The sequence below is a fragment of the Corvus hawaiiensis genome, chromosome 16 (genome assembly GCF_020740725.1).
Source record: "Corvus hawaiiensis isolate bCorHaw1 chromosome 16, bCorHaw1.pri.cur, whole genome shotgun sequence".
Lineage (NCBI taxonomy): Eukaryota > Metazoa > Chordata > Aves > Passeriformes > Corvidae > Corvus > Corvus hawaiiensis.
Window position 1 is genome coordinate 5,849,259 of NC_063228.1, and position 22,697 is coordinate 5,871,955.

Consider the following 22,697-nt stretch of genomic DNA (forward strand, 5'->3'; position numbering starts at 1 on the left):
GCTCCCTCTGCCATGAGCCGAGGCTTTAGCTCCAGCAACAGCCCATCCTTCCTCTTCCCATTAGCTCTGGAGCTCCCAGTCTAGGAGACACGTGTCTGAACTTAGGAGTGAAGCACATTCACGAACAGAACTGCTGGGTAGTGTGTACAGCACAATAAGCCAAAGGCTGTGTTCAAGTCCAGTGGACACAATGGCTCCTATTTTGCCATATAAATGGCTAATTTCATACCAAACATTTGTTCCATTGGAGAGTCACCAGATCATCTTCCCCATTAGTGAAATTTCTAAACTAGTGTTGCACCAAGAGATGTATTTGTTATGCACACAAACACCCCATAAAGGTTTTAACATGGCTTTAAATAGCTGCAAGCAAAGGGAAAGATGTGTGTGCAAGTGAGCTGAGACCATTACACGACGGTCTCAGACCATAAACTCTGCCCCAATGTCTGCCTGAACTGTTAAAGACTCTCCTGTGTTTGGCTCTACTGTTTTCCCAACACTGTCGGCAGTTCAGATTTTTCCTTTTGTAACAGGGGCCAGTCGCTGGTACCCTCACCTCGGGCACACTCTGGGTTAAGAAGTAACAATCACCACACTGATGTTGGGTGGGGACAAACGCTGATGACCCAGATGGGAAGGCTCAGCACAGCCAGCCAGGAACCAAGCCATGACACTGAAGGGCAGGAGGATGCTCAGGAACATCAGTGTTGCTGGCAGGCTTTTCCTTTCCAACAGATTCCGTGGCATAATCCTAAAGCCAAGCCCACTGAACTCAACAAGGACTTCAAACGTCAACCACCTCCTAGAGAAGAGGCTGCACGTGCTCATGTGACAGGTAGGAGTGTCTACTCCCACCAAAAGTGAGAACATGGGTCAACTTCATTTTCTTAAGCATTTTTCCCCACTGATGATGAATACAATACAGGTCAGGAAGAGATATATTGATCATGGCTACCCCTTGGACAGCAAGATGGGCAGACAGCCCATGCTGACCCCAAAGATGCAGCAGCATTCACTGGGAGGAGGAGGTCACTTTTCACTCACGAGCAAAACCAGACCCATCTGCAAGACCTTTTCAATAGGCCAGAAACTCCCACCACAACCCCTTCTACAGACAGAAGAGATAAAAAAGACATTACTTACTATAGGAGTAGCTGCTAACTTCAGATATTGCTGGTGAAAGGGAAACCTTGAGCTGATTTTTGACTTTTAACCCCACCTCCATCTTCTTCATTTTGGCGGTCACTTTGTTTTTACCTTCTTTGGCTGTTTTCAGTGACAGGCCCAGGTTCTTGGCCAGGCTCTTCTTCTCCTCCTTGCTCGGCAGAGCCTCATGGGCTGGGAGGTACCTGCTGCCACCTCCACTGGTTTTGAGCTTTCCCCCAGAGCTGTCAGCAAACTTGAAGGGGGATTTGAGCTTGTCTTGCTTGGTGAGAGACAGGGCCTTGTCAAGCTTGCTGGCCAGCTGCTCCTGATCTGATGGCACCTTCTTCTTTTTGAGCTTTAACTGCTGAGGTGAAAGGAAGAGACAAGGTGAACACAGAGCAGATATCATGGCAGACCTGAGGGACCTTACTAGCCCTCCAAACAGTCTCATGCATGTAGTTAATAAAGCCTCAAGGTGATAATCTTAGCCCCAGTTGTCATAACCCACCATGGTTCTAAGGAGGAAGAAGAGGAAGATGTCAGCAAACAACACAGTTTTACTGAGCATTACAAAATTGCAAGATTAACTTAGAAAAACTGAATGTTCTTCCAAAAGAAACACGTTCATAGAACAACATGCTTTGGAGTTCTTTTTTCTCTATACCACCTGGTTTTTAGGGTATGTTTGGGCTGGTTTAACAAGCTTTTCTCTAAATCACAAGGATTAAAAGTCTTCTTTACCCAAAACTCAGCCAAATAAACAGGGATTTCCACATAATCAACCAGCTCCAGAGGCTGGGATGCCAAAAACCCAAATACCTCTCAGCATGAGTATCAGCACCACTGCACTACAGCCAGAGCTGCTACATCCTTTTCAGTATTTCTTGCTTCTTGAAAAAAGCAAGTACATTTCACATGTGCTACAGCTAGATAACAGCAGCTCTAACTCAGTACTTTGCCTGCATGCGTTTTGGATTTCATCAGCAGCTTAAAGCTCCAGTAAATATCTCATTGCCTCAACAGGAGCAGAAGAAAACCCTGCATTTGAAATAGCAAGGTTGTGCTCCAGTTCCTCCCTTGCTTCGGGAGGTCCATTCCCCCGAGCTCTCTCAACAGGCAAAGGGGTAAGACAAGCCCTGCTCTGGATTCAGAGCCAGTGCAGCACTGAATGCTCTGCCTGGCTCCAAGGCACTTGACTCTGCTGCCTTCCAAAGCGGTTCAACCTCTGTAAGCCAACGGTAGCCCCTTCACTGCACACAGTCCTCTCTTGAGGAGCATCTAAACCCACGTGAACTGAAAGCAGACACTGAAAGATCAGGAGTCCAACCCAACACCAGCAAAGCAGGAAAGAGATGGGCTTTTGGCCTGGGGCTCCATGTTCCCCACAAGGGCACTGACCTCATTTGAGAAGCTGGGAGCCGCATCGTGCTCTTCCCAGCTTGGGTTCCTCCCTTTCATCTTGCCACTGCTGCTCTCCACATCCTCGTCCTCCTCCGGGAGGGCCCCTTTGTGCCTCTTCTTCATGCCCTCACCAGTCTCAGAGTCTTCAGAGAGCAACAAGGACTTGCTCAGTCTGCAAGCCAAGCACAGGATGGGTCAAGGTGGGCAGGCTTTCCTCCCTGTGATCCCCACCAAGCTCAAAAGTGAGGTTAAATGCCTCCTAAGACAGTGGGGATCCTCAGCGGGAGCCAAGTCCACTGTGAAGTGACAGCAGTTTAGACAAGGTTTTCCACCAAACTGGAGAGCCAAGGAGCCCTTCACGCACACTCTTGGCCACCAGGACAGATGAGGGTGCCTGAAATCAGAGACCTGCAAGGTGCTCTCTAAAAGGAAATACTTGGTATTTTGATAACAGCCACCAAAAAGTGCCTGATTTGGTACAGAGCAGCAACAGGAAGGACTGACAGGTGACTTGGCCCTTAAGGTCTTCTCCCACTTCTACTTCCACGGACTCTGCAGGTGAAGAGAGAGACTCCTGAGGCCCAGGGAGGTGCCTCACTGCCCAGACACTTGCTTTGGTTGCCTGGGTATGAGCAAGAGTGGCAAGGAAGTGCCACATGGGGTGACAGGGAGGGACGAAGGCACTGCAAGGACTGGCTCACTCCAGACTCCAAGTCTGGCCCCTTGTGAAAGGCATTTGTGATCTATGTCATCGGACTTGCTTTGGGATTTGGGGGGAAAGGAGAGGGTAAATAAATAAGAAAATAAAATAAAAAATAAAGTAGATGAGACTATAAGCACATCTTTCCCGGCTCCCCAGCCATCTCCAGTAACTATTTGATGGATGATCAGTCAACACCTCAAGATTCCTACCAAGCTTCCATTTCAAGCCCTCATACGCTGCCTCCTTTACACTAAGCCTACCAGTCAGACCACCACCACAAAGCCACTGACACGGAGCAGCCTCCTCAGCTTCCAGGCATTTCTCCTCCCTTCTATCCTCTCTACTGACCTGCACAGACAGCTAAACCAACACCTCAGGCCCTGGACACTGGCTGAGGATGCACCTCCATCTCTAACAGCAGCCTCCTCCAGCATTCCTGTGATCCAGGGACACGCACACACAACACTGCCATGCACCCACACATGCACAACTCCAGCTGCCTCCAGACGCCTCCAGCCTGTCCAGCCACCCAAACACGAAGAACAAAACACAGAGCCACCAAGAGGACAGATTTTCAGAAGCACTGGTCAGTGGGAGCTGGGCACCTGAATCTGATTTGTGGTCTTGAAAAGGACATTTACAAAAATATGGAGCACGCAGGGAGGCAGCTTGGAAATGCCTTCCCATTGGAGAGGCTATGTGTGGTAGGGTAGATAGCCAGCACTGGTGAGATCCAAACAAGAGCAGCTGGACTTGCAAAAGAGAAAAAAGCAGAATAGAGAAAAATCCAGATGCTTGAAAGAGAGATGTCAGGCGAAACCAACTCCCACTGATTCAGGGAACAGAGAGGAAGACAGAAGAAACACAGCAGAAAGGTTCTACAAAGTAGATAACCTGGAACAGCCCTGTCCTTCCCGGTTTTGATACCAACATGCCTGCAACTGGCTCTACAGCACCCGCTTGCACCATCTGCTCTCCTGAGAGCACACGAGGATGCACTCCCCGACTCCAAAGCCTCACCTACAGCTCCCTGCCAGCCGCATCACCTCACAGCTGCTCAACTCCACCTGTCCTACCTGCACCCAACACCAGACACGTGCTCTGCCCATGGGGAGGAAGGACACTGGCACTGCATTCCCACCCTAAGGACACACTCACGTTAACAGCACGCGCTTCCACCACTGCAGCCAGCGGCTGGCCTGCCAACACAACAAGCCCCCGCTGCATCCGAGATGCTCTCCCCAAGTCAGACCCTGGTGCAGAGACCCTGCCGTGTTCCCATCTTCCCCAAATTCCAGCCTTACTTTCCACTCTTGCTGTCACTCTTCCCTCTCTCCTTAATGGGTGACAGAGCGCTTGATCCAAGTTTCCTCTTCCTGGGCCTTCCAGGGCCTCTTCTCGCCAAGCTTCTACTTTTCTCGTCATGCTTTTCCCTTTAAAAAAACCACACGCTTCACTGTTAACCAAGGCAACAAAAAAAAAAAAAAAAGAAGAAAAAGAAAAGGAAAAAAAAAAGGCAAAAGCAAACTTTGCTAACAAAAAGCAAACAAACAGGGAAAAAAATAAGGAAAATAAATCCAAAAAGAAGAAAAAGGGAAAATAATTAAAAGAAAGCAAGCAAGAACGGGTGCCAACCCAGAACCTTCGCCTGCCACCAAATTGCTAAACTGAGCTGCTGTAGCCAAGGTTGTCTCTAACACAGTCTCCCAGCTGCAGTCACCAGTTACCAGGTTGTTGTGTCACATAGCCTAGGAGTGTGCTGTGCAAAGCTCTGGCAGGATGTACCAGGAGAGGAGAGGAGGCAGGGAGGGATGGAGGGCAGTTTTCTCTCCCAGGCCAAGAGGCAGTGAAAGTGCCCAGCTGGAAAAAAACAAGACTGGGTGAGCAGCCTGTGACTTACTCGGAGTCCCTGCGGCGCTGCAGCTTCACCAGCTCCCGCTGCTTCTCCTTGTAGCGCCGCTGCAGCTCTGCCAGCCTCATCCTGTAGTCCAGCTCCATCGCGTCCATGTTCTCAATGGCCGATTTGATGGAGTACATCTGGAGTGGGGAGGCAAGAGAGGGTCAGGACACGTCCAGGGGGTGCACACTGCGTGCCCCGGCAATGGCCAAGGTGTGCAGCCTGGCAGAAAGCCCTTCATGCGGACAGGGGAGCAGAAACACCGTGCCCACCAGCACAGCCCCAGAGTGGTACCCAAGAAAACCAGCAAAGCAGAGATGTTCTGTGGCTTATGCACAGGGTGGCATCAGCTCTTAGGGACTGCAACCCTGAAGAGAACCTGCAGGATAAAAAGCTCTTTTACCTTGTTTAAAAAGACAGATCACAGTATATCCTATCTTGGAATACTTACTTGCTCTGTACAAAATAATTTATCAGTCTCTTCCACAGGGAACAGTCAGCAAATTAAAAATAAACAAAGAAAAACCCTCCTGCCACTACTTTTATTTATCCTCTGGCCAGAATAGTAACACACAGGTTCCTCTGGCATCACATTAAAACACCACTTCCACAGCTGCTGAGGATTCTGCTGAATGTTTGATTCACAAACAAGGGAAGAACCTAAATTGCAGCCCACTGACTCCTGTGCAGCCAGGAATGTGACATGAAGGAACAACCAGCGTGTTCTGCTGAATGCAGAGGGGCAGCACGAGCCAGCATGAGCCCCCAAACTGGGGCTGGGACAGAGAGTTGTGTGAGTGGATGCACTGGGGCTTTCCAGGCTCAGCCACACTAAGAGCTACTTACTGGTTCATCTTTCTTCTGCATCCAGCTGTATTTTTTGTTGGGATTCAGCTCTCGAGGCAGCCGGATGGTTTTCAGACTTTCCATAAAGGGGGTGGAAAGTACTTCCATGAGCATGTGTGTGCTGGCAGCCAGCAAACTCTCCAGCGTTGGCCGGACAGGGAAACTCTCTGGACCTGCTGGGAAGGACACAAAAAAAAGCTACAGAAGGTCCCATTCCAAGACTGCTTCTCCAACAGGCATAAGGAGAGGCTGATGGCCCTTTCTGGACCACGGCTGCTCAAGGAGTCCCCCAGCCACCCCTGGCCCTCACCTGAGATCTCCTGTTGTACTCAGCCATGGTGTAACTGGCAGTTCCCATCACTTCTCACCTCAGGAAGTTACTGGAAGGTGAGATTCTTTTCAGGACCTGCCAAGCTCTTGGAAAGCATCATCTGGAGCTACTGGGGCCTCTGGTGCCAAACCCCAACAGACTGTGGACTCAGTGCCTGCCAGAAGGGTGTTACCCTGGCAGCTCTCAGCAACTGGGGCTCCGTTTCCGCTACGCATACCACAAACTGTCTAGACATGGCGAGGGCCTTTGGAAGGGAGAGCAGTACAAAAGCCACACGTAGCTCAGCCTGCTGCAACAAAAACCCTGCTCCAACCCCATCCAAAGTACCAGCCACTCCTGCAACTCAGGGCAATGCTCTCCTCGCTGCCTGGCTGAGGCTGCAAAAGATCCCCCCTGTGACTCCGCTCTCTGCCCACATGGAGAGCACAGAGACCATAAGATGGGAGACCCAGCATGGTCAGAAGCTGACCAGACTCCCCACTCACAACTTACTTTGCATTTCTTGCTTCCGTTTCTCCAGCTCCATCTCTGCAATTTCACTCAGCAAAGTGATCCCTTGCAGGAAGGAGTGCTCCAGGGTCTGGTCAGTTAACATCTCCACCTTCATCTGGGGTGGAGCGACAGTGGTGGTAGTTAACAAGGAACAAGCCTGAGGCATTTCTGTAGCAGCCACCAAAGCATTCATCCCAGCCAGCGGGTCACCCGGCTTGATGTCCAGATCTGGGATTTGGCAAGCGATTGCCTCTTCTGTGTAGGAAGGGATCTCTGGCCCCTGCTCCCCCTCCTCAGGAGGCAGGCTGGGAAACTCCCTTGCCCGGGGCACATCGGCGCTCTGCAGATCCATGGCTACAGAGGCCTCTTCCCGCTGGGGCGTCAAGTCCATCTCCGGTGGCTCGCTCTCCGCGTGCACGAGCAAACCGTCATAGTCCATGTGCATGGAGCAGGCTTCTGCTCCACTCCCGCTCTCTGCCTCAGCCTCTGCTTCTGCAGGACAGGCCACAACCTGGTAAGGAGGTGGGCAGCTCTGGAGGTCTTCCTGGTCCTGCTCCATAGCACCCAGGGCTTCGCCTTGGTGCAACAGGAGATTGCAATTGTCCACGTTCTGCACTGGGACGGCTGCGGAGGTGGTGATGTTCAGAGTCCCCATGTCCTGCTCACAGATGCCTTCTTGGCTTTCCTCCATCTGCACCTCTGATTTTACTCTCTCTTCCAAGGATTCCTCTTCTGTTGCTGCTTGGATGGGCTCTAGGATTTTGGACGGAGACAGATGGATGGGCTTGACCTCTGAGGAAAGCTCCATGTGCTCAGAGCCTTCAGCAGGCAGCGGGACGTCAGGAGCCAGGCCATCCGCATCAGATGCTGCGGGGGGCTGGAGGAGGTAGGGATAGTGTCTTCCAAAGGAGGGAGGCAGGGACTGGAATGGATATCCAGGGGGAATCTCTGCAAGATATTAGAAGGGACAGACTGTGTAATGGCTGGGTCTCCAAAGCACCTTCTCTCTGGCTAAGGCATAAAGCTGTTTCCCTTGGCTTCCATCATCTCTGGTCTCCTCCTGTTCTCAAGCAATAGGTGCTTTGGGCACCTCTCTCCTGACCAAGCTGCCACATGCAGCAGCACCCAGAGGTCCCTTCTGCACCTTTCCAGCACTTTCATGCAACTGGAGAGAGATCTGCCTCCTGCCTCCTCTCCCACTGGGACTCCAGCCCTGGAACAACCAACCCAGGCTCAGCCCAAGGGAAGAAGAGAGCCTACAGCCCCAGGGATCCAGGCATCGATCCCAGTCCATCACACTACCCCTGCTCCTTCCCTCTCCCCTGCCTTTTAGAGGAGCTATGTGGTTTTCCCTAGGGGAAGGGACAGAAGCAGGAAAGAGCCGAGGAGAAAAAGGGAGGCAGGCACAAACACAATGGGACTCTGCCAAAGCAGGGCTCTCTTACCTGGGAACAAGGCCTGATATGGACCAGCAGCCTCTTTTTCCAGCTCCAGGTCTTTCTTCTCCACGGTCTCGGGCGCCTCTTCCTTTGGAGGGATGGCAGGGGCAGGGGGTGGAGAGGCGGGGGGCGGGCTGGAAGGATGGGAACTGGGGGTGGCAGGGTAGGAGTAGGCTGGCTGCGAAGGTGGCTCCTCCATCTTTTGGATCACCTCAGCTTTGAGCACAGACACGGGTGAGGCCCTGGGAGAGAGGGGAGGTGGACTCACAGCCTTGCTGTAGGACGTGGAGGCGCTGGGAGACAGCACAGGTGGTTTTCGGTGCACCAGTCCCGGGGCAGAGGAGGAAAGGCCTGACTTGGCACTGTCCAGGTTCCGTTTTGTCACCTTTTCTTCCACATCCACACGCTGCTCGTTTGCCTTCAACCTCTCCTGTGACAAGAACAGAGCAAAACTCAGCACAACATCTGGAAAGTGGCACTGACCTACCACCAAGCAAGACCAAAACATGGTCTTATCAAATATGCACTGTAATAAAACACACATTCCCCAGTGCAAGACCATTTGAAGACCAATCTGACAGAGGGTGACACTGATCTACAATAGCTTCTCTACTAACTCCCAGCTCCAGGAATCATGAGAAGGATATCTCAGCTTTCACTTGCATCCAAAGCAAACCATTTCTATTTCCAAGCCTCCAGCCTAGCAAGCCCACACACAAAGGAAGGTCGAAAACCAGAGGACCACTATAAAAATGAATGGGTGTAAAACACCCAAATAAAAGCTCATGACTTCCAAAACCCTTTCATGAATGGGAGCTGTCTCCAGGAGCCAGTGTGACTGCTGCAAGTCCTGAAGCTGCTTCTCTGAGCTGCTCAGGAGGTTTGTTTGGAGGTGACCAAGAATGAAACCACTCAGCTATGCGGAGACATCCCTAGGGAAGGAATCCAGGTTGTGCTGCTGCTGGGCAGCTCTCCTGACAGCACTGCTCAATGGCTCTACACCAAACCCCTCCAAAACCCACTCTAACGGCAGGATACACCAAATGCTTCACATCCCAAGGACCAGGGCAGGATCACTCAATGCATCCATATCCTTGAGACGCACTTGCCACACAGGCACAGCTGCATTTTCTCCCCAGACACTCCAACTTCAGGCTCGTTTCACGGCCAAGCAAGAAGTTCTTGAAAACATACCACGAGCTGGGCACTCCTCTGCAGCTCCATGGCGTGGGCTGCTTGCTGCTGCAGGATGTACAGCTCGTGCTGCCGCAGCAGCTGCTGATGGGAGAGGAGCTGGAGCTGGTGAGCGTGCTGGAGGGAGCTCCTGGTCGGGGGGTACATAGCGGGCCACAGGGGGGGTGCCCGGTCCATCAGCTCCGCTGTGGAATGAGCAGAGATGCAGTCAGGGAGGCCGCAGGGTAAGGATGGACAAAGGATTCAGGATCACTCAGGGCAACACTCTCTACAGTCCCAGAGTATGGGGGATGCCAAAGACTGGGCTATACAACCAGGAATCAGAGGGGAAAGTGTGCTGTGTTCCCCTCGGCAGCCCCAATCCCACCACCCCTGTGCCCTAGGGCCATCAGACTTGCTTTCCAGGCACCCTTGGTGTGACTGTCCACGGCTGAGCCTATGAATAGATTCTTCTAACCAAGGATCAAACTCCGCAGGGTCCCACAGGGGATGAAGAGCCTCTGCTAAAGATTACACATTTCCATCTCCAAAACACACCTAGTAAGAGGCCCACTCACACCCACCCTACAGCTGTGGCTGCTGGTCCCCACAGGTATGTATGCTCCTCTCTGGCCCTCCCAAAAGGCTGTTTTCCCCCCAGCTGTCAAAGAATGGTCCTCAGGAACACGCTCACATCCTTACCAAAGTGAGGCAAGTGCTCGCTGGGGATCACAACAAGCTGCCCGGACTGCGGATCTCTGGCAAACTGGTAGGCAGAAGGGAGAGCTCCCCCCATGGCAGGGGGGAAGCCTGGAGTCATGCCCTGGTGCAGGGAAGGGTGACCAAGTCCTGGAAGAAAAAACACCAAAGTCACAACTCAGGGAATGCAGACAGCTCCTACCCACACAAGAAGTCATCTACTGCTCCGAAATGCCTCCTTCCCTTTTCCCTGTGCTCCTCAAACAGCCTCACTGGGCTGTAGCAACACTTTTCCCTGGATTTCATTGGTGTGAACACCCCATGACACTGCTCCCTCCCAGGGCACTCACCATAGGGATGGCCAGCCAGCCACATGGAGGGGCTCCCTGTCCTGGGGAGCCAGGGGTGGGCTGCCAAGTGCGAAGCCGGGTCTGCAGACCAGCGCCCAGAGCCCGCCAGGGCTGGGCCTCCCGTCACCATGAGGTTGGAGTTTAAACCGTTCGTGGCGCAGCTAGAGGGGTGTATTCGAGCAAAATCTGCCAGCTCCTTGCTTTCTCTGGGGATGGAGGAGGTAAGAGAGAGAGAGTGAGAGAGGGTCCGAGTGATGGAGGTGCCCAGGAGTATGGACCAGCCTGCAGAACGAGTGTTTGCAAACCAGGGTCAGTCACTCAAGGAGAGCTGTGATGGAGGTGTCATGTCTAGAATAAAACATTCCACCTCTCCAGCCCTTGGAGCAGGCATGGATTTGCAGCTGTCTATTAGGTGTGCTTGCTGAGGACTCAGGATCTGCCTACAGCCCTGTGTACCCCACTCAGCATCCCTCGCTGCACCAGTTTGGTGCCAACACCTACAGCAGGATGGATGCAATCCTCTCTGGACAGGTTGTCCCTCAGCTCAGCTTGTGACACTACAGCAAAAGACCTCGCCTCCCTCCAACCCTCACCTGAGCAGCTTCTCCTGATCCCGCTCCAAGCGCCCTGCCAGGAGGTGGCTGTCCCGGTGGCGGCTTCTCTCATCCCCACAGTCATCTTCGGAGCGTCCGTGCCCTACGAGACAACCCAGCACCATCAGACAGGAGAAATGGTCACGAGAAAGCCGTCCCCTCTGGGCATGGAGGAGCACTGTCTGGGAGCCAATACACCCAAACATCAATGTCCCCAAGGATGTTCCAGGTTCAAATCCTGAAAGACCAGGCAAGGCTCTCTGTGTGATCAAGATATTCTCTCTAAAGCAATATTCTCCTCGTAGCACCCAAGTGCACGTGTTCTGAGGTTCATGTCTCCAAGACATCAAGGGGCTACTTGCCAGGCCAGGCTGGTCTCCCAGGACAGCACAGCCACCAGCCTGGGAGCAACAGGGCCAAAGGGACCACTGTGCTGAAGGACAGTGACAGATTTCCCATCCCAGAAAGAGCTGAGATGCAGCTAAATCCTCCATCAAACCACACAGTCCTGCCTAGAACATCTCAGGGAGGGGAAGGATTTTATCTCTGCACTTTCTGAAGCACCTTTTGATCTTGTAAACCAGTCTGGGAAGCACTGGGTATGCTCTGAATCCCTGTCCTTCTGCAACAGGCAGAACCAACAATACAGACCCTCACAAAACCAGTGCACTCCACTCTGCAATTCAACCCATTATCAGGAATCTGCATCCCCCCTGAGACACGCAACAAGAAAGGGTCTGATGAGGTAGGGACACATATGGCAGATGAGGGCAGGAATCCAAAAAGGGAGCTGGATGTTTGGCTGGAGAAACCACTTGTCCACAATCAGAACAGCTCTTGCAAATACAGCCTGGCATGGCAGCAGCTTCATCTGTGAGAGGCTACGAGGCACCTTCACAGGAGCAAGCAGCAGAGCCTCACTTGGCTCTGCCAGGACCAGGTATTAAGGCCACCCTTTCCTTTATCCAAGGTCTTCACTGCAGCTGCCTGATTTTAAGCTCGCTTTTCCCTAGTTTTTTCCCCTAGCTTCTTTCTTGCATATTCATTTTTCACACAATTCCCTGTTGCCCCTCTCCTATGCTTTGGTGATACAATCCACTCCTAAATCTCAGCCCTGCTTGCAGCCAACACCCAGCCTCGCAGGACTGCACCCCAGCAGCCCTTCCCAGGGTCCTCATTCTCCTGTCTGGATATGGTTTGGCACACGGGAAAACATCTCGGAACATCAAGTCTATTCTGCTGACAGGCAGTCTTTTCAAGGAGAGCTCTAGTGTGTATTTCCACAAACCTGGACAGCCCATGGGTTTTTTGCTGTCAAGTCTCCAATTCCCTCAGCTTTTACTGTCAGAAGGAATCCAGGAACAAGACAACATCTCTCCCAGCTCCTTTCCCCAAGGCTCCTTCCACAGGCTCCGGGCAAAAAACAAAGATGCTTTAAAACCTGGCACACAGCTCTCCCTCCCAAAGGACTTTCCAGGGTCACCACATCTCCCTCACAGCCCGCCAGGACACGACGTGCAGCCCAACCAGCCCCAACCAGCCCCCCAACTCACTGAATGATGCCCCCCCCCAGCCTCCGTTGCTCACTTTCACTCCCCAGTCTCCACAGCACGGGGGCTCACAAATCCCTCAGGAGCCCAAATACGAAGGTATTTGTTTTCTGTCTGAAAGCCAACTGCATCACTGCCTCTCTGCCAGCATTCCCTTTCCACACCCTAGCCCAGGGTTTTCCCCCTTTGGAGCCCCTTTTCCTATTTCTTTTCCCCAATCAATGCCCAGCTGTCTCTTTGGTGTCAGCACTATGGAGCAATTCCTTGGAGAGCTCACAGCCGCCCTCCCTTCCTCGGCATGAGGTGAGTTAACCCCCACCCCCACACTGTCATTAAAAAAGCGTTATTTTGTTATTTTATCATCGCTCCTCCCTCTCCCATCTACACTCCTTGTGCTCCATTATTTCTAGACGAGTTTACCATCTTTTTTCCACCCCCCATCCAAACATACACACTGAAGGACCTCTAATTCCCGCCCAGCCTCCATCCCACCAACAGGACAGTCTCTTTTCTGGACAGAACGAGGATTGTCCAGACAGTGAATGATCATTCTGTCTATATATATGAACATGACGCATGGACTGCATAGAAAAATTCAATCAGTTATGCATGGAGGAAAGGCTTAGGTCCGTTCCCTTGACAACCAATGCCCAGTACTAAATACTTGCATTTTACTTGCCAAATACTACAGATTAGCCAACTAAAGCCTGCTTTCTCCTTCTTAAAAGGTCTAAACATTCAAGCACCGTCCACTCAGCGCAAGCAAGCTAATGTTATTAGACGAATATCTCCTGGCACACAAAGGGGGGGCAGCATTTGGGGGGCGAGAGGAGGAGAAAAGCAGTCTTGTTTTCTGTCTGAAAGCCAACTGCATCACTTAGCAACGAGCCCAGAGGCCTGCCAGAATTCAACCCTTGTTTGCAGCCTTTTAGTTCAGCTCAGTAAATTACATTTAACGCAAGCTGGGAGCGTCTGGGACGACTGAACGGCTGAACAAACAGCTCCCTGTGCTGCCCACGAGGTCCTCGGCCGGCTCCCGCCCGGCTGTGGGGAGGGCACTGGGAGGCGATGGGAATGGAGAGAGGGGCTGCTGCCTGAGGGAAACTGCTTCTTGCCACTGAGTTTTGGGAGCGGGGGGCAAAGGCAGAAAAATGGGGAAGACAAGCTAAAAATGGAGAGCCAACCATTGCTGGCCAGCCGCTCGCTTTGGCATTGCTCCTTGGCACACCAGAGCCCCGTGCTGGGCAGCCCCCGGGTGTTCTCTTGCGACACAGGCCAAGCAGAGAACCAAAATCTCTCTGGTGCCATCCCCCTCCTGCCAGCACCACGGCTTAAATCAAAACCATGAGATTACAACACCAGCACAAAGGTGGCTCGAGAGGTTTCTGTGTCACTCCCTTTGCTAATGGATCAAACTCATGGAGTGGGATTGTCCTCAGAAGTGGCCAGAGGGACGGGAAGCAGGGACAGGGGACTGACTACCTCTTGCACAGGGGGTCTTGCTTCCCACTGTGGTTTACAACATGTCCTTGGCTGGCAAGGGAGGCAAAAGGAGCTGAAGATGCCAAACTCAGTTCATGGCACACAGCCTGCACAGGGTGGCTGCTCTTCCCAGGGAACAGATCCTCCAGGGAAGCCCTGAGACAAGCCCTAGGGAACCAACCTTTGATGCTGCTGAGAGACAGCGAACGATCCCGGTCTGCCAAGCTGGGCCCCAGTTTGCTGCTGCTGCTGCTGCTGCTGTTGTCCTTCTGCCGGGCCACAGCCACAGCGATGCCAACAGGCAAGTGCCTCACCTCCACCTCGCCCTGGGAGCCAATGCTCTCACGGCCAAAGGATTTGGCACTCTCAGGTCTCTCAGGGTCCCTCTTTAGCTGCTTCGCAGGCTGCTGCAGCAGCAGCTGCTGCACCTTGGAGGCTCCCAGCTGTGCAGAGTCCAGCTTCACATTGCCCAAACCCCCAAAGGGGCTCTTCTTGCCACAGCTCTGCCGGGACGCCGTCTCCTTGGCAAAGCTGCCGCTGTACTTGATGAGGCTCTGCATGGCCGAGCCTTCGCCGTGCGAGGCGGGGTGCAGGACGTCTGCGGCACCCCGCGAGCCCACCACCGAGGACCGCGGCAAGCCGCTGGGGTCAAGGTAGACCTTCTTGGCTTCCTCCTCCACCCGGCTGACGTGGTTGTGCTGCGCGGCCAGCACTGCCATCTGCGTAGTGGCAAAGTTGCCCATCTCAAAGGGCTTCCACTTCTGCTCCGGCGGTTTCAGCTGACCGTGGTCCAGGTGCTGCCGGGAAGAGTCCAAAGTGCCATAGACCTTTGCTGCTTCTTTGGAGCTGGATCGCTGGAAGCGGTCCCGCTCGCAGGGGCGATGCTCTGCCTCCGGACTCGGCTTCAGCAAATCCTTGGAGGCCAGGAACTCCCTGCTCTCCGGAGAGCCCAGCCCCGGCCGGTTGAGGAAGGGCTCTGAAGTGACCTGTCTCTTCAGTGCCATGGAGTTCGTCCTGATCACCGAACCCTTCTCTCTCAGAACCTCCATCCTTTTGGCATCACTGTGACAAGAAAAGTCCTGGGACAAGAGTGTGCGGGAGGCATCTGCAAGGCAACGCTCCGTGGGCGACTGCAGCACCCCCACCTTGCCAAGGTCCTTGTCCTTCCCCTTGTTGTCACGGGCCTGGGAGGCGATTTGGATGGGCCCGCTCCTCTCATCGTAGGCTTCGACCGAAGGCACGAAGGTGGGGGCGATGACTTTGTGCTCTCTCCCCAGCTCCTTGGCCGGCGGGAAGATGGTGTACATGCTGGAATGGACGGGCTGCGGAGGGAATGTTGTGGCCGGCGTCATCTTCCCCGTCTGCGAGGGGTGTGGGGATGGACAGCTACAGGAGACGTGCAAAGCGCCCACGGAGGGCAGGAGGGGCTCCCCCCGCTTCAGCCGCTCCGCGTGGGCGTGCGCAGAAGGCCTCATGTTCTCATCGTGCCGAGCGGGATCCTTGGCACAGCGGTCCTGCTCAGCACCCAGGACCTTCAGCATGGGGTCCCCGCCACCGTTGCAGTTGCTGAGGGAAGAACTCTGCAGCGGGTTCTTGGACTTGGGTTCCCCACTGCCTGCGCCCCGATTTGGCATGTGCTCGGCCAGGAATGGCGAGAGACGCTCGCCGACCTTCACTGCCTTCTCCACCACACTCACTTTCCGGTCGCTGTCGGGCTTGGTGTCCTGTGTGAGGTCAACCACGCTGCGGGGTCGGGGCTCCTCCTTCGGCTTGCTCTCCTTCTTGGCAAAGGGCAGGGACAGATCGCTCCGGCATGCCCGCTCCTTCCCACCAGGGTCTTTCAGGCCTTCTTTCGAGCTCTTGTGCAGCTGCCCAAGCTCCTTTTCCCGGAGCAAAGTGTTCGACGTGTGGCTGCCCACGGTCCTTGAGAGGGGAGGCTGCGGGTGCAAAGCGGACTGGCCCGCATGGCTGGACAGGTAGAATCCATCTGTAGAGTAAAAGCAACCAAAATTATCACAGGCTTCCAACCCCTTCAGTCCTACACAGAGACAGGCAAGAGGTGGCAAACCAGGAAAGACTGGATTTCAAGGATGCCTTAAACAGAAAGGCCCAGGGCAAAGGAGACCAAGCAGGTTCCTCCATGCGGGATGCAAGACAGCCCTGTCTCTGATGCACACTGGGGCTTCAAGGAGGGACCTGGCCAGCATTCCTACAGGACAGCCACATCCAAAACCTTGGTACTGCTCAGCCCAGAAAACATCCCTGGCTGACCACCCAAGGGGTGATCTTCACCCCCAACACTCAAGCATCCAGCAACTCCAGCAGCCAAACAAGCCCAAAGGACAGGGTAAGTACCCAGGAGTGACTGTGGGAAGGGCACACAGGGTCTGAGACTCACCTTTCTGCGACTCGAAGAGGCTGTGCTGTCCCAGCTGGGCCAGGAGCGGACTGCCAGCACTGGGAGGTTCGAGGTGGCTCAGGGGAATGTATGATGGGTAGAGACCGTTAGGCAGATGGGAAAAGCCTGCAGAAAATGGGAAACAGAAGAGGGAAACATGTTTTATCCCGAGCAGCACGCTGCCTTGGAACGAGCCCTGCAGGAGCACAGACTGTTGTGGCTGTCGGTCCCTCACATGCCAGGAGCGGCGGCGGGGACGCACGCGGTGACACACAGCCCACACAGCCCAGCGTGGGGACCGCTGCTCGGGGACCCCACTTCAGGTACTGACCCCCACTGCGGGTCCCCCAGCTCACCCCGGGCACCTCTGCGAGGCTCCAACTCTGCAGCAAATGGAGCGTGCTGCTTCCTGAGCACAGCCTGACACCTGAAGGCTCAGTGACCAAACCACCTGGCTGGTAAGATGTTTTATCACAAGTACAGCAGCCTGTGGGTGAGGGCACTCCCCAACATGCTTCCAGAGCTGTGATAAGACCTTCTTGCCAGCACAGCTTTGCCAACACAGCTTGTCCCCACTGCAGTTGCCCAGCACTGGGTACAGGCTTTGGGAAAACACAAGAGCATCCTCCAGGACAGCTCACAAAAAGCACAGTTTCACATATCCAAACACAGCATCTCATCCCAGAGGAAGGCAAAACAGAGGAGAAAGCATGACAACCATCCAAGAGCTGATAGGAAAGCAGCATATCCCCATGACCCTGCTGCCAGAGGTCTGGATGTCCTGGACGCTGGATCCCTAGCAACACCCTAATGCAAATTGTCATCATTTCCTCAGTGAATACAATCACCACAATAGTGGTAATAACACCCAGTGTTGACTACAGGCAGCAGTTCCTCTCCAACACTGCCACCAAACGACACCCATGCAACACTACAAACCCAGCGCTGCGCCAGAACTAGCATCCCAGTCCATGCCGTAATTTAAAAACTGAGTAAAAGCCATCAGGAGAATCTGAAGGAGCCAGTCAAGCCCACTGCAACCCTCCTCCCCTCCCTTCCCCTCAGCCTCCTTTGGCCACCAATGTACCCCAGATTCAACGATCCCGCTGAAAGCAACCAGGCAACAAGTTTGTCAAGAGTCCAGCATCCAACTGGCTCAAAACAACATCGCACCAAAACCCAAGGGGAGACAGAGAAGTTCAGTCCCCGAAGCTGCACGTGGAGCACCATCTGCGAGAGCTAGTCAATATTTCACATTATTTAGACAGCCAGGATCTCTTTCGTGTACATGTTTGCATCCCGGCATATGTGCCTCACCGACGCGGTGCTCCGCGCAGCTCCTGGCCCGCGTCCATCGCCCGACAGATCCCAGCGGCATCGCCCGCACACGCCAACCCTCCAGCAGCAGGACCAGGGGAGCTGCTGTGCCCGTGCAGTTCAGCACCGGGCCCGTTCCCAGCAGGCAAAACCTGCTGTTTAACCTTGAGCACGCTGCTGCAAAGGCACTGAGCGTGCACACATGCCTCTCCTTGGTAACCCCAAAACCTCCACACTGAAGCATTTCCAAACACCTTTTCTCCAGAGCTGGAGAGAGCTGGGTAGAACTCAAGAACACCCACCCCAGCTTAGCTGTGAGCAGCTCCACTCCACACCATGTTTGCCTCGGCTGTGTCATCGTCACCGCTCCGGTATGGCTGGGCTGGCAACGAGCCAGCATCTGGAGCAGGAGCAACACATTTCCAAGGGAACACGAGTCCCATCTGGCAGAGCACATGGCTGCAGCATGGCAAAGCCCCTGGAGCACCCCATGCCACACCAGCCCGGAGGCTCTGGCTGCAGACATCCCCACGTGAGCCCCTTCTCCCAGCCAGGCATCAATCCCAGCTGCAGCTGCTCCAGCAGGCAGAAACACCAGCATGGGGATCACGGCGAGACACATCCCATGCTGCAGACACCACCGTACACAGATGCCATGGCATGTCCCCACTTGCACGTGGTGCAAGGACATGAAGCCACCTGCAGGGCTCCAGGGAAGGGACACACTCCAGCACTGCCATCCAGCACAGGGACACCTGCACACAGCTTAAGCTACTGGTACCCAAAGAGGTTTTGGTACCAGTTACATCCCTGGTCCTCTGAGGGCATCTCCCTGCTTTTGGCATCATATCCTGCCCAGGGATAACACAGGCTCAGTCCCAGCCCCAAATGTTCTGGGGCTTCCTCCCCAGTAAGCATCATCACATCCTGCTGCAGTGACCCAGCCTCAGCTCAGATCTGCAGGAGCGGGAGGAGGAATGGGAAGTGTCCAAGCTGGGGACAGGTTCAGATGGAGAGGTTAGGAGCCCTGCCAGGCAGTGTCACCATGCCATCTGGGAAACAGCAGCAGAACTGAACTGATGCCACCTGCCAAGCCCCAAAGCCACATCACACCAGGCAGCCCTTCCCAATAATTTCCAGAAGCCCACAGCAGCAGTGCTGCTCCTTAGAGAGGCATAAGCCCAGCACAGGAGCTCAAAGCAATTCCAAACTTTTGCAGTTGTAGAAACTGAGGCATAGGCAGGTGCAATGACTTGCTGCATCATGCAGCTGTGACCAGCAGCAGAACCAGAGAACCACTTGAACTCCAGCCTCGGGTCTACCAGCGACACTGTTTTCCCTTGCAAAGTGCCTGACGAAGCTGCACAGGCTGTATTTACCTGGCTTGTTCCCTGCCAGGAACCAGAGCCAGAGTAGGGAGAAGGAAACCGAACCACAGCTTTCCTGGGGATGAACCCAATGCAAATCCAACCTCAAGGCACTGCCAGAGCATCCCTTCCTCCGTACAGCCCTCCAGCAGCCACGCTGACGGGCTGGTGTAAGGCTCGCACGCAGCCCAAAACCTGCTGCCCCAGTGCCCTGGGCGGGACCTGGAGGTGAAGCTGCTCCTCCATGCGCTCAGGAGCTGCACTGGCAGGAGGCGGCCGCGGGTGAGTCGCTGCCTCCTTGGATCTCCATGCCAGAAAGCGATGCCAAGGGGAGAAACTCTACCGCAGTGAGCAACGCACAGCTCACCCCAACCATGGGCTTCTGCCAGGAGAAAGGGAGGGGAAAAGGGGAAACCACAACCATCTCCATCTGCCTGGGGCCAGAGTGTTTGCTGAACCAGCACAAGATCCGCTTTGCCCCGGGACACGCCGACAGGTCTCAGCAGGCTGAGCCACACTCCTCTAGCCGATTGCTTGCCCAGAGGCGGTCTGGCACCACAGCACAGGCAGGGAGGTGCGAGTTGGCAACGCTGCCAAGCCCAGACTGGCTGTGCCCCCCCTTCCCTGCCAACTTACACGACGCCAAACACATGCGTGTGCCCATTAGCTTGGCCTCTGACTGCCTGGGAAAGGCACCACCAACACTTACCTCATGCCAGCAAGGACACACATGATCCAAAGCAGCCCAGCTCTGAGGGTAAAAGGGTTCAGGGCACAGAGATCGTCCCTCGAACCACCTCATCCCTATAGCCAGCAGCCAAAATGCAACCCCTGTGATGCTCCAGTTGCTGCAGCGGATGAACACACCTGTCCTCCTCCTTCCCAGCTCCAAGATTATAAAACATACCTGTTTTGCACAGTTGAGACATAAATCACTAAGGGCTGTTATTAAAGGAACTTGGCGGGTGCAGATGTGTCAGCCCACTTGAAAACATCTTCTTCATCTTTGCTCAGCTCTCCAAAATGGCACGGGTTCTGGGGAAGAGGTACGGCCTCGGGTGACTCACCACCGAGAGGGGATGTGACCGATGAGGAGATGAGATACCAGTGACCGCACAAACCACACGCCAAACGTCTGGAGGCTGGAGGTCGCGCTGGGGGAAGTGGGAGGGAAACAGACCCCACGTGCTCAGCCCACTTGGGGTTGCCAAAGGTCCCTGTGAGGAGGGAGACGACAGAAAGCACCCCCAGGCAGAGCTGGGGAAAGAGGGCGGGCAGACATGCCCTCAGTAGAGGGGGCTGCCACTGGTCACCTGGAGTTTTAAACCCATGGGGCTCTCTCTGACTTGGCCCCTCACACCTCAAGACTGAAATTCAATCCCAGCTGGACAAGTCAGTCAAGGCTGGGTTGTTAAAGAGCCAGACAGGAGGAGGGCATGCTGGAGGCAACATGCTGGAACTGAACAGATGCCCCTGTGGACACAGCTCCAGCCAATAAGCCAGGCTACACGCCCGAGGTGACATGGGTGTGTGCCAGCACTGGGAAAGCTGCTCCATCCCTCCTCAGCTGTAGGTGACCGGCTGGCACCTTCAGCATCCCCGTACTGCCCTCCACACTGGCTGCCAACCTGCTGCAGAGGGGACAGCTCACCTGAACACCCATGAAGGGTCAAGGACAGCAAGTGGGAGCAACATGGAGACACCACTCAATGAGGAATTCACTCTCCCAGTCTGATTCCATGTTTCCAAACTAACCCAAGAGCACCAACACACCAGAGAGAAGCAGCATCCACAAAGCCTCTGCTCATGCCTTGGGACAGCCTTCCAGTTGGAAAAGACTCTTTAATCAAGTCCAGCACAGCTGGACAGCCCTGGTGGCTGACATGGGATAACAGGTGGCCACGTGCACTGCTGGCTGCAAAGCATGCCAAGCAAGAGCCATCCTCAGCTTAGAAGCCACAGCCCTGGCACCGGAAGACCAGTGGCCTCCAGCACCCCGGGAGAAGTGAAGTAAACTCTTCCCCATCAGCCCCATCTGCCCGTTACACGTTTCTGCCGCTTATGAAACATTTCCAACTGCCGGCATCTCGCCCCATCCTCCCTGGCCACAATGGACAGACACGCTGCAAGGCCTCAGGCTGGCACCACGCAGTGCTCTGCAAGGGGCTGTGGCCACAGAAGAGCCTGAGCTATAAAGCCTGGCTCCTTGGACCCTCCAGTCTGAGCCTAGCAAGGCTGGGAAACACAGCGGTGAAGATTTGGATTTATTATATATGGGATGTTTTGAACTCTGGGCACTCAAGGGAGATTTGCAGCCCGGCTGCAGCCAGGTTCTCAGCTGGCTGCTGGGCGCAGCACAGAGCAGGAGCTGCAGCCACTCTTGGCCGGGAGCACAACCACCTCTCCCCCAGTCCAGCTAGCAGTGCCTCACAGGCAGCCAACTAGGACAACAGTCCACGCCACAAACAGCTGGATAAATGCTTACGTTCTCCCCGGCAGGGAGGGAGGAAAGGAAAGCAGGGAAGGTCCAAGCACAGCAAGCACCTTCCCACCACCGGCAGAATGGACACCACACTAGCCGCCTGTGCTTACCATGATCAGTGCAGCCCTGATCCTCTCCCTGCAGAAGCAGCAGATTCCCAGGGAAGACTCTTTCAGGGGTCCCCCTCCAGCACACACCTCCCCATCTCTGCCCCGCGCAGCTCGGCGAGGCACAGCCACAGCTATTCCTCATGCACACATTTATGGCTGCAAACAGCTGCGAGCCGGAGTGCTGACAGTGTAAATCTTTGCCACCTCCTCCCCTGCCTGCCAGGGCAGCTCCAGTGACACCCGAGGCACCAGAGCTGCTTTGACTCTGTGCCATGCACGAGACACCAGTGATACGAGCCCCTGAACAAGCCGGGCTGAAACCAAAGCCCCCGGATCAGATGTATGTGGACTCCAGCGGCGGCTGGTCCCTATCGCTGTCCCCAGCAGCTCCAAGCTGCTGTCACAACCCACCACCCTCCGCTCCAAAAACTGCCCCAAAAGCCATATTTACACTCCATGCCATGGGACTGGCAGTAGCTTCAAAGCCCTAATTTACAGCCTCAATTCTCTGCATCCCCTGAAAGCCTTCGATCCCATCCCCGGGAGCCAGAACAGCCAGGGCAATTTAACTCCCCATTTGATCTTCTAAGGGCCATGGTGAGCTCGGAGACAGCATCCTCTGGCGGGGGGTCCACACTCCCGGCCTTTGCTGACTTGAACAGTGCCGCGCCGCTTTCCTTCAGCTGCACAAATCATTACCTTAAAAGCCAAGGCGAGTTCTCCCTCCAGCTCAGTACAGCTCTGTATTGTTTCTTTTAATTTTATTTTATTCCACGTGGGAATCTGTGTCCAGGCCGCTTTATTTTTAAGTGGCTCTTACTCAATATTTACTATCGCTCGCAGCTGCGTCAGCACAGGAACACTGCGCGCTTGCATCAGGTTTCCGACCAGCCCTCCCGCAGCCATTCCCCCCGTGCTGAT

At 54.4% G+C, this 22,697-nt stretch overlaps 1 protein-coding gene across 4 annotated transcripts in view; it reads right to left on the reverse strand.

The window, feature by feature from the left end:
* The window catches only part of TNRC18 (trinucleotide repeat containing 18), a 55,150-nt gene that overhangs the window by 21,662 nt on the left and 10,791 nt on the right, over positions 1-22,697 (reverse strand). The window contains exons 2-14 of one of the 4 annotated variants that reach the window (XM_048321192.1): positions 16,501-16,626; positions 14,284-16,089; positions 11,071-11,173; positions 10,478-10,683; positions 10,131-10,277; positions 9,450-9,634; positions 8,262-8,685; positions 6,817-7,764; positions 5,994-6,166; positions 5,151-5,287; positions 4,555-4,683; positions 2,545-2,719; positions 1,144-1,510 (exon numbers count right to left, since the gene is read on the reverse strand). In XM_048321192.1, the coding sequence (XP_048177149.1) occupies positions 1,144-1,510; positions 2,545-2,719; positions 4,555-4,683; positions 5,151-5,287; positions 5,994-6,166; positions 6,817-7,764; positions 8,262-8,685; positions 9,450-9,634; positions 10,131-10,277; positions 10,478-10,683; positions 11,071-11,173; positions 14,284-16,089; positions 16,501-16,626 (4,926 nt within the window). Of the gene's footprint in view, positions 1-1,143; positions 1,511-2,544; positions 2,720-4,554; positions 4,684-5,150; positions 5,288-5,993; positions 6,170-6,816; positions 7,765-8,261; positions 8,686-9,449; positions 9,635-10,130; positions 10,278-10,477; positions 10,684-11,070; positions 11,174-14,283; positions 16,090-16,500; positions 16,627-22,697 lie in introns of all 4 variants that reach the window. The other 3 variants (XM_048321191.1, XM_048321190.1, XM_048321194.1) reach the window with 3 other exon arrangements.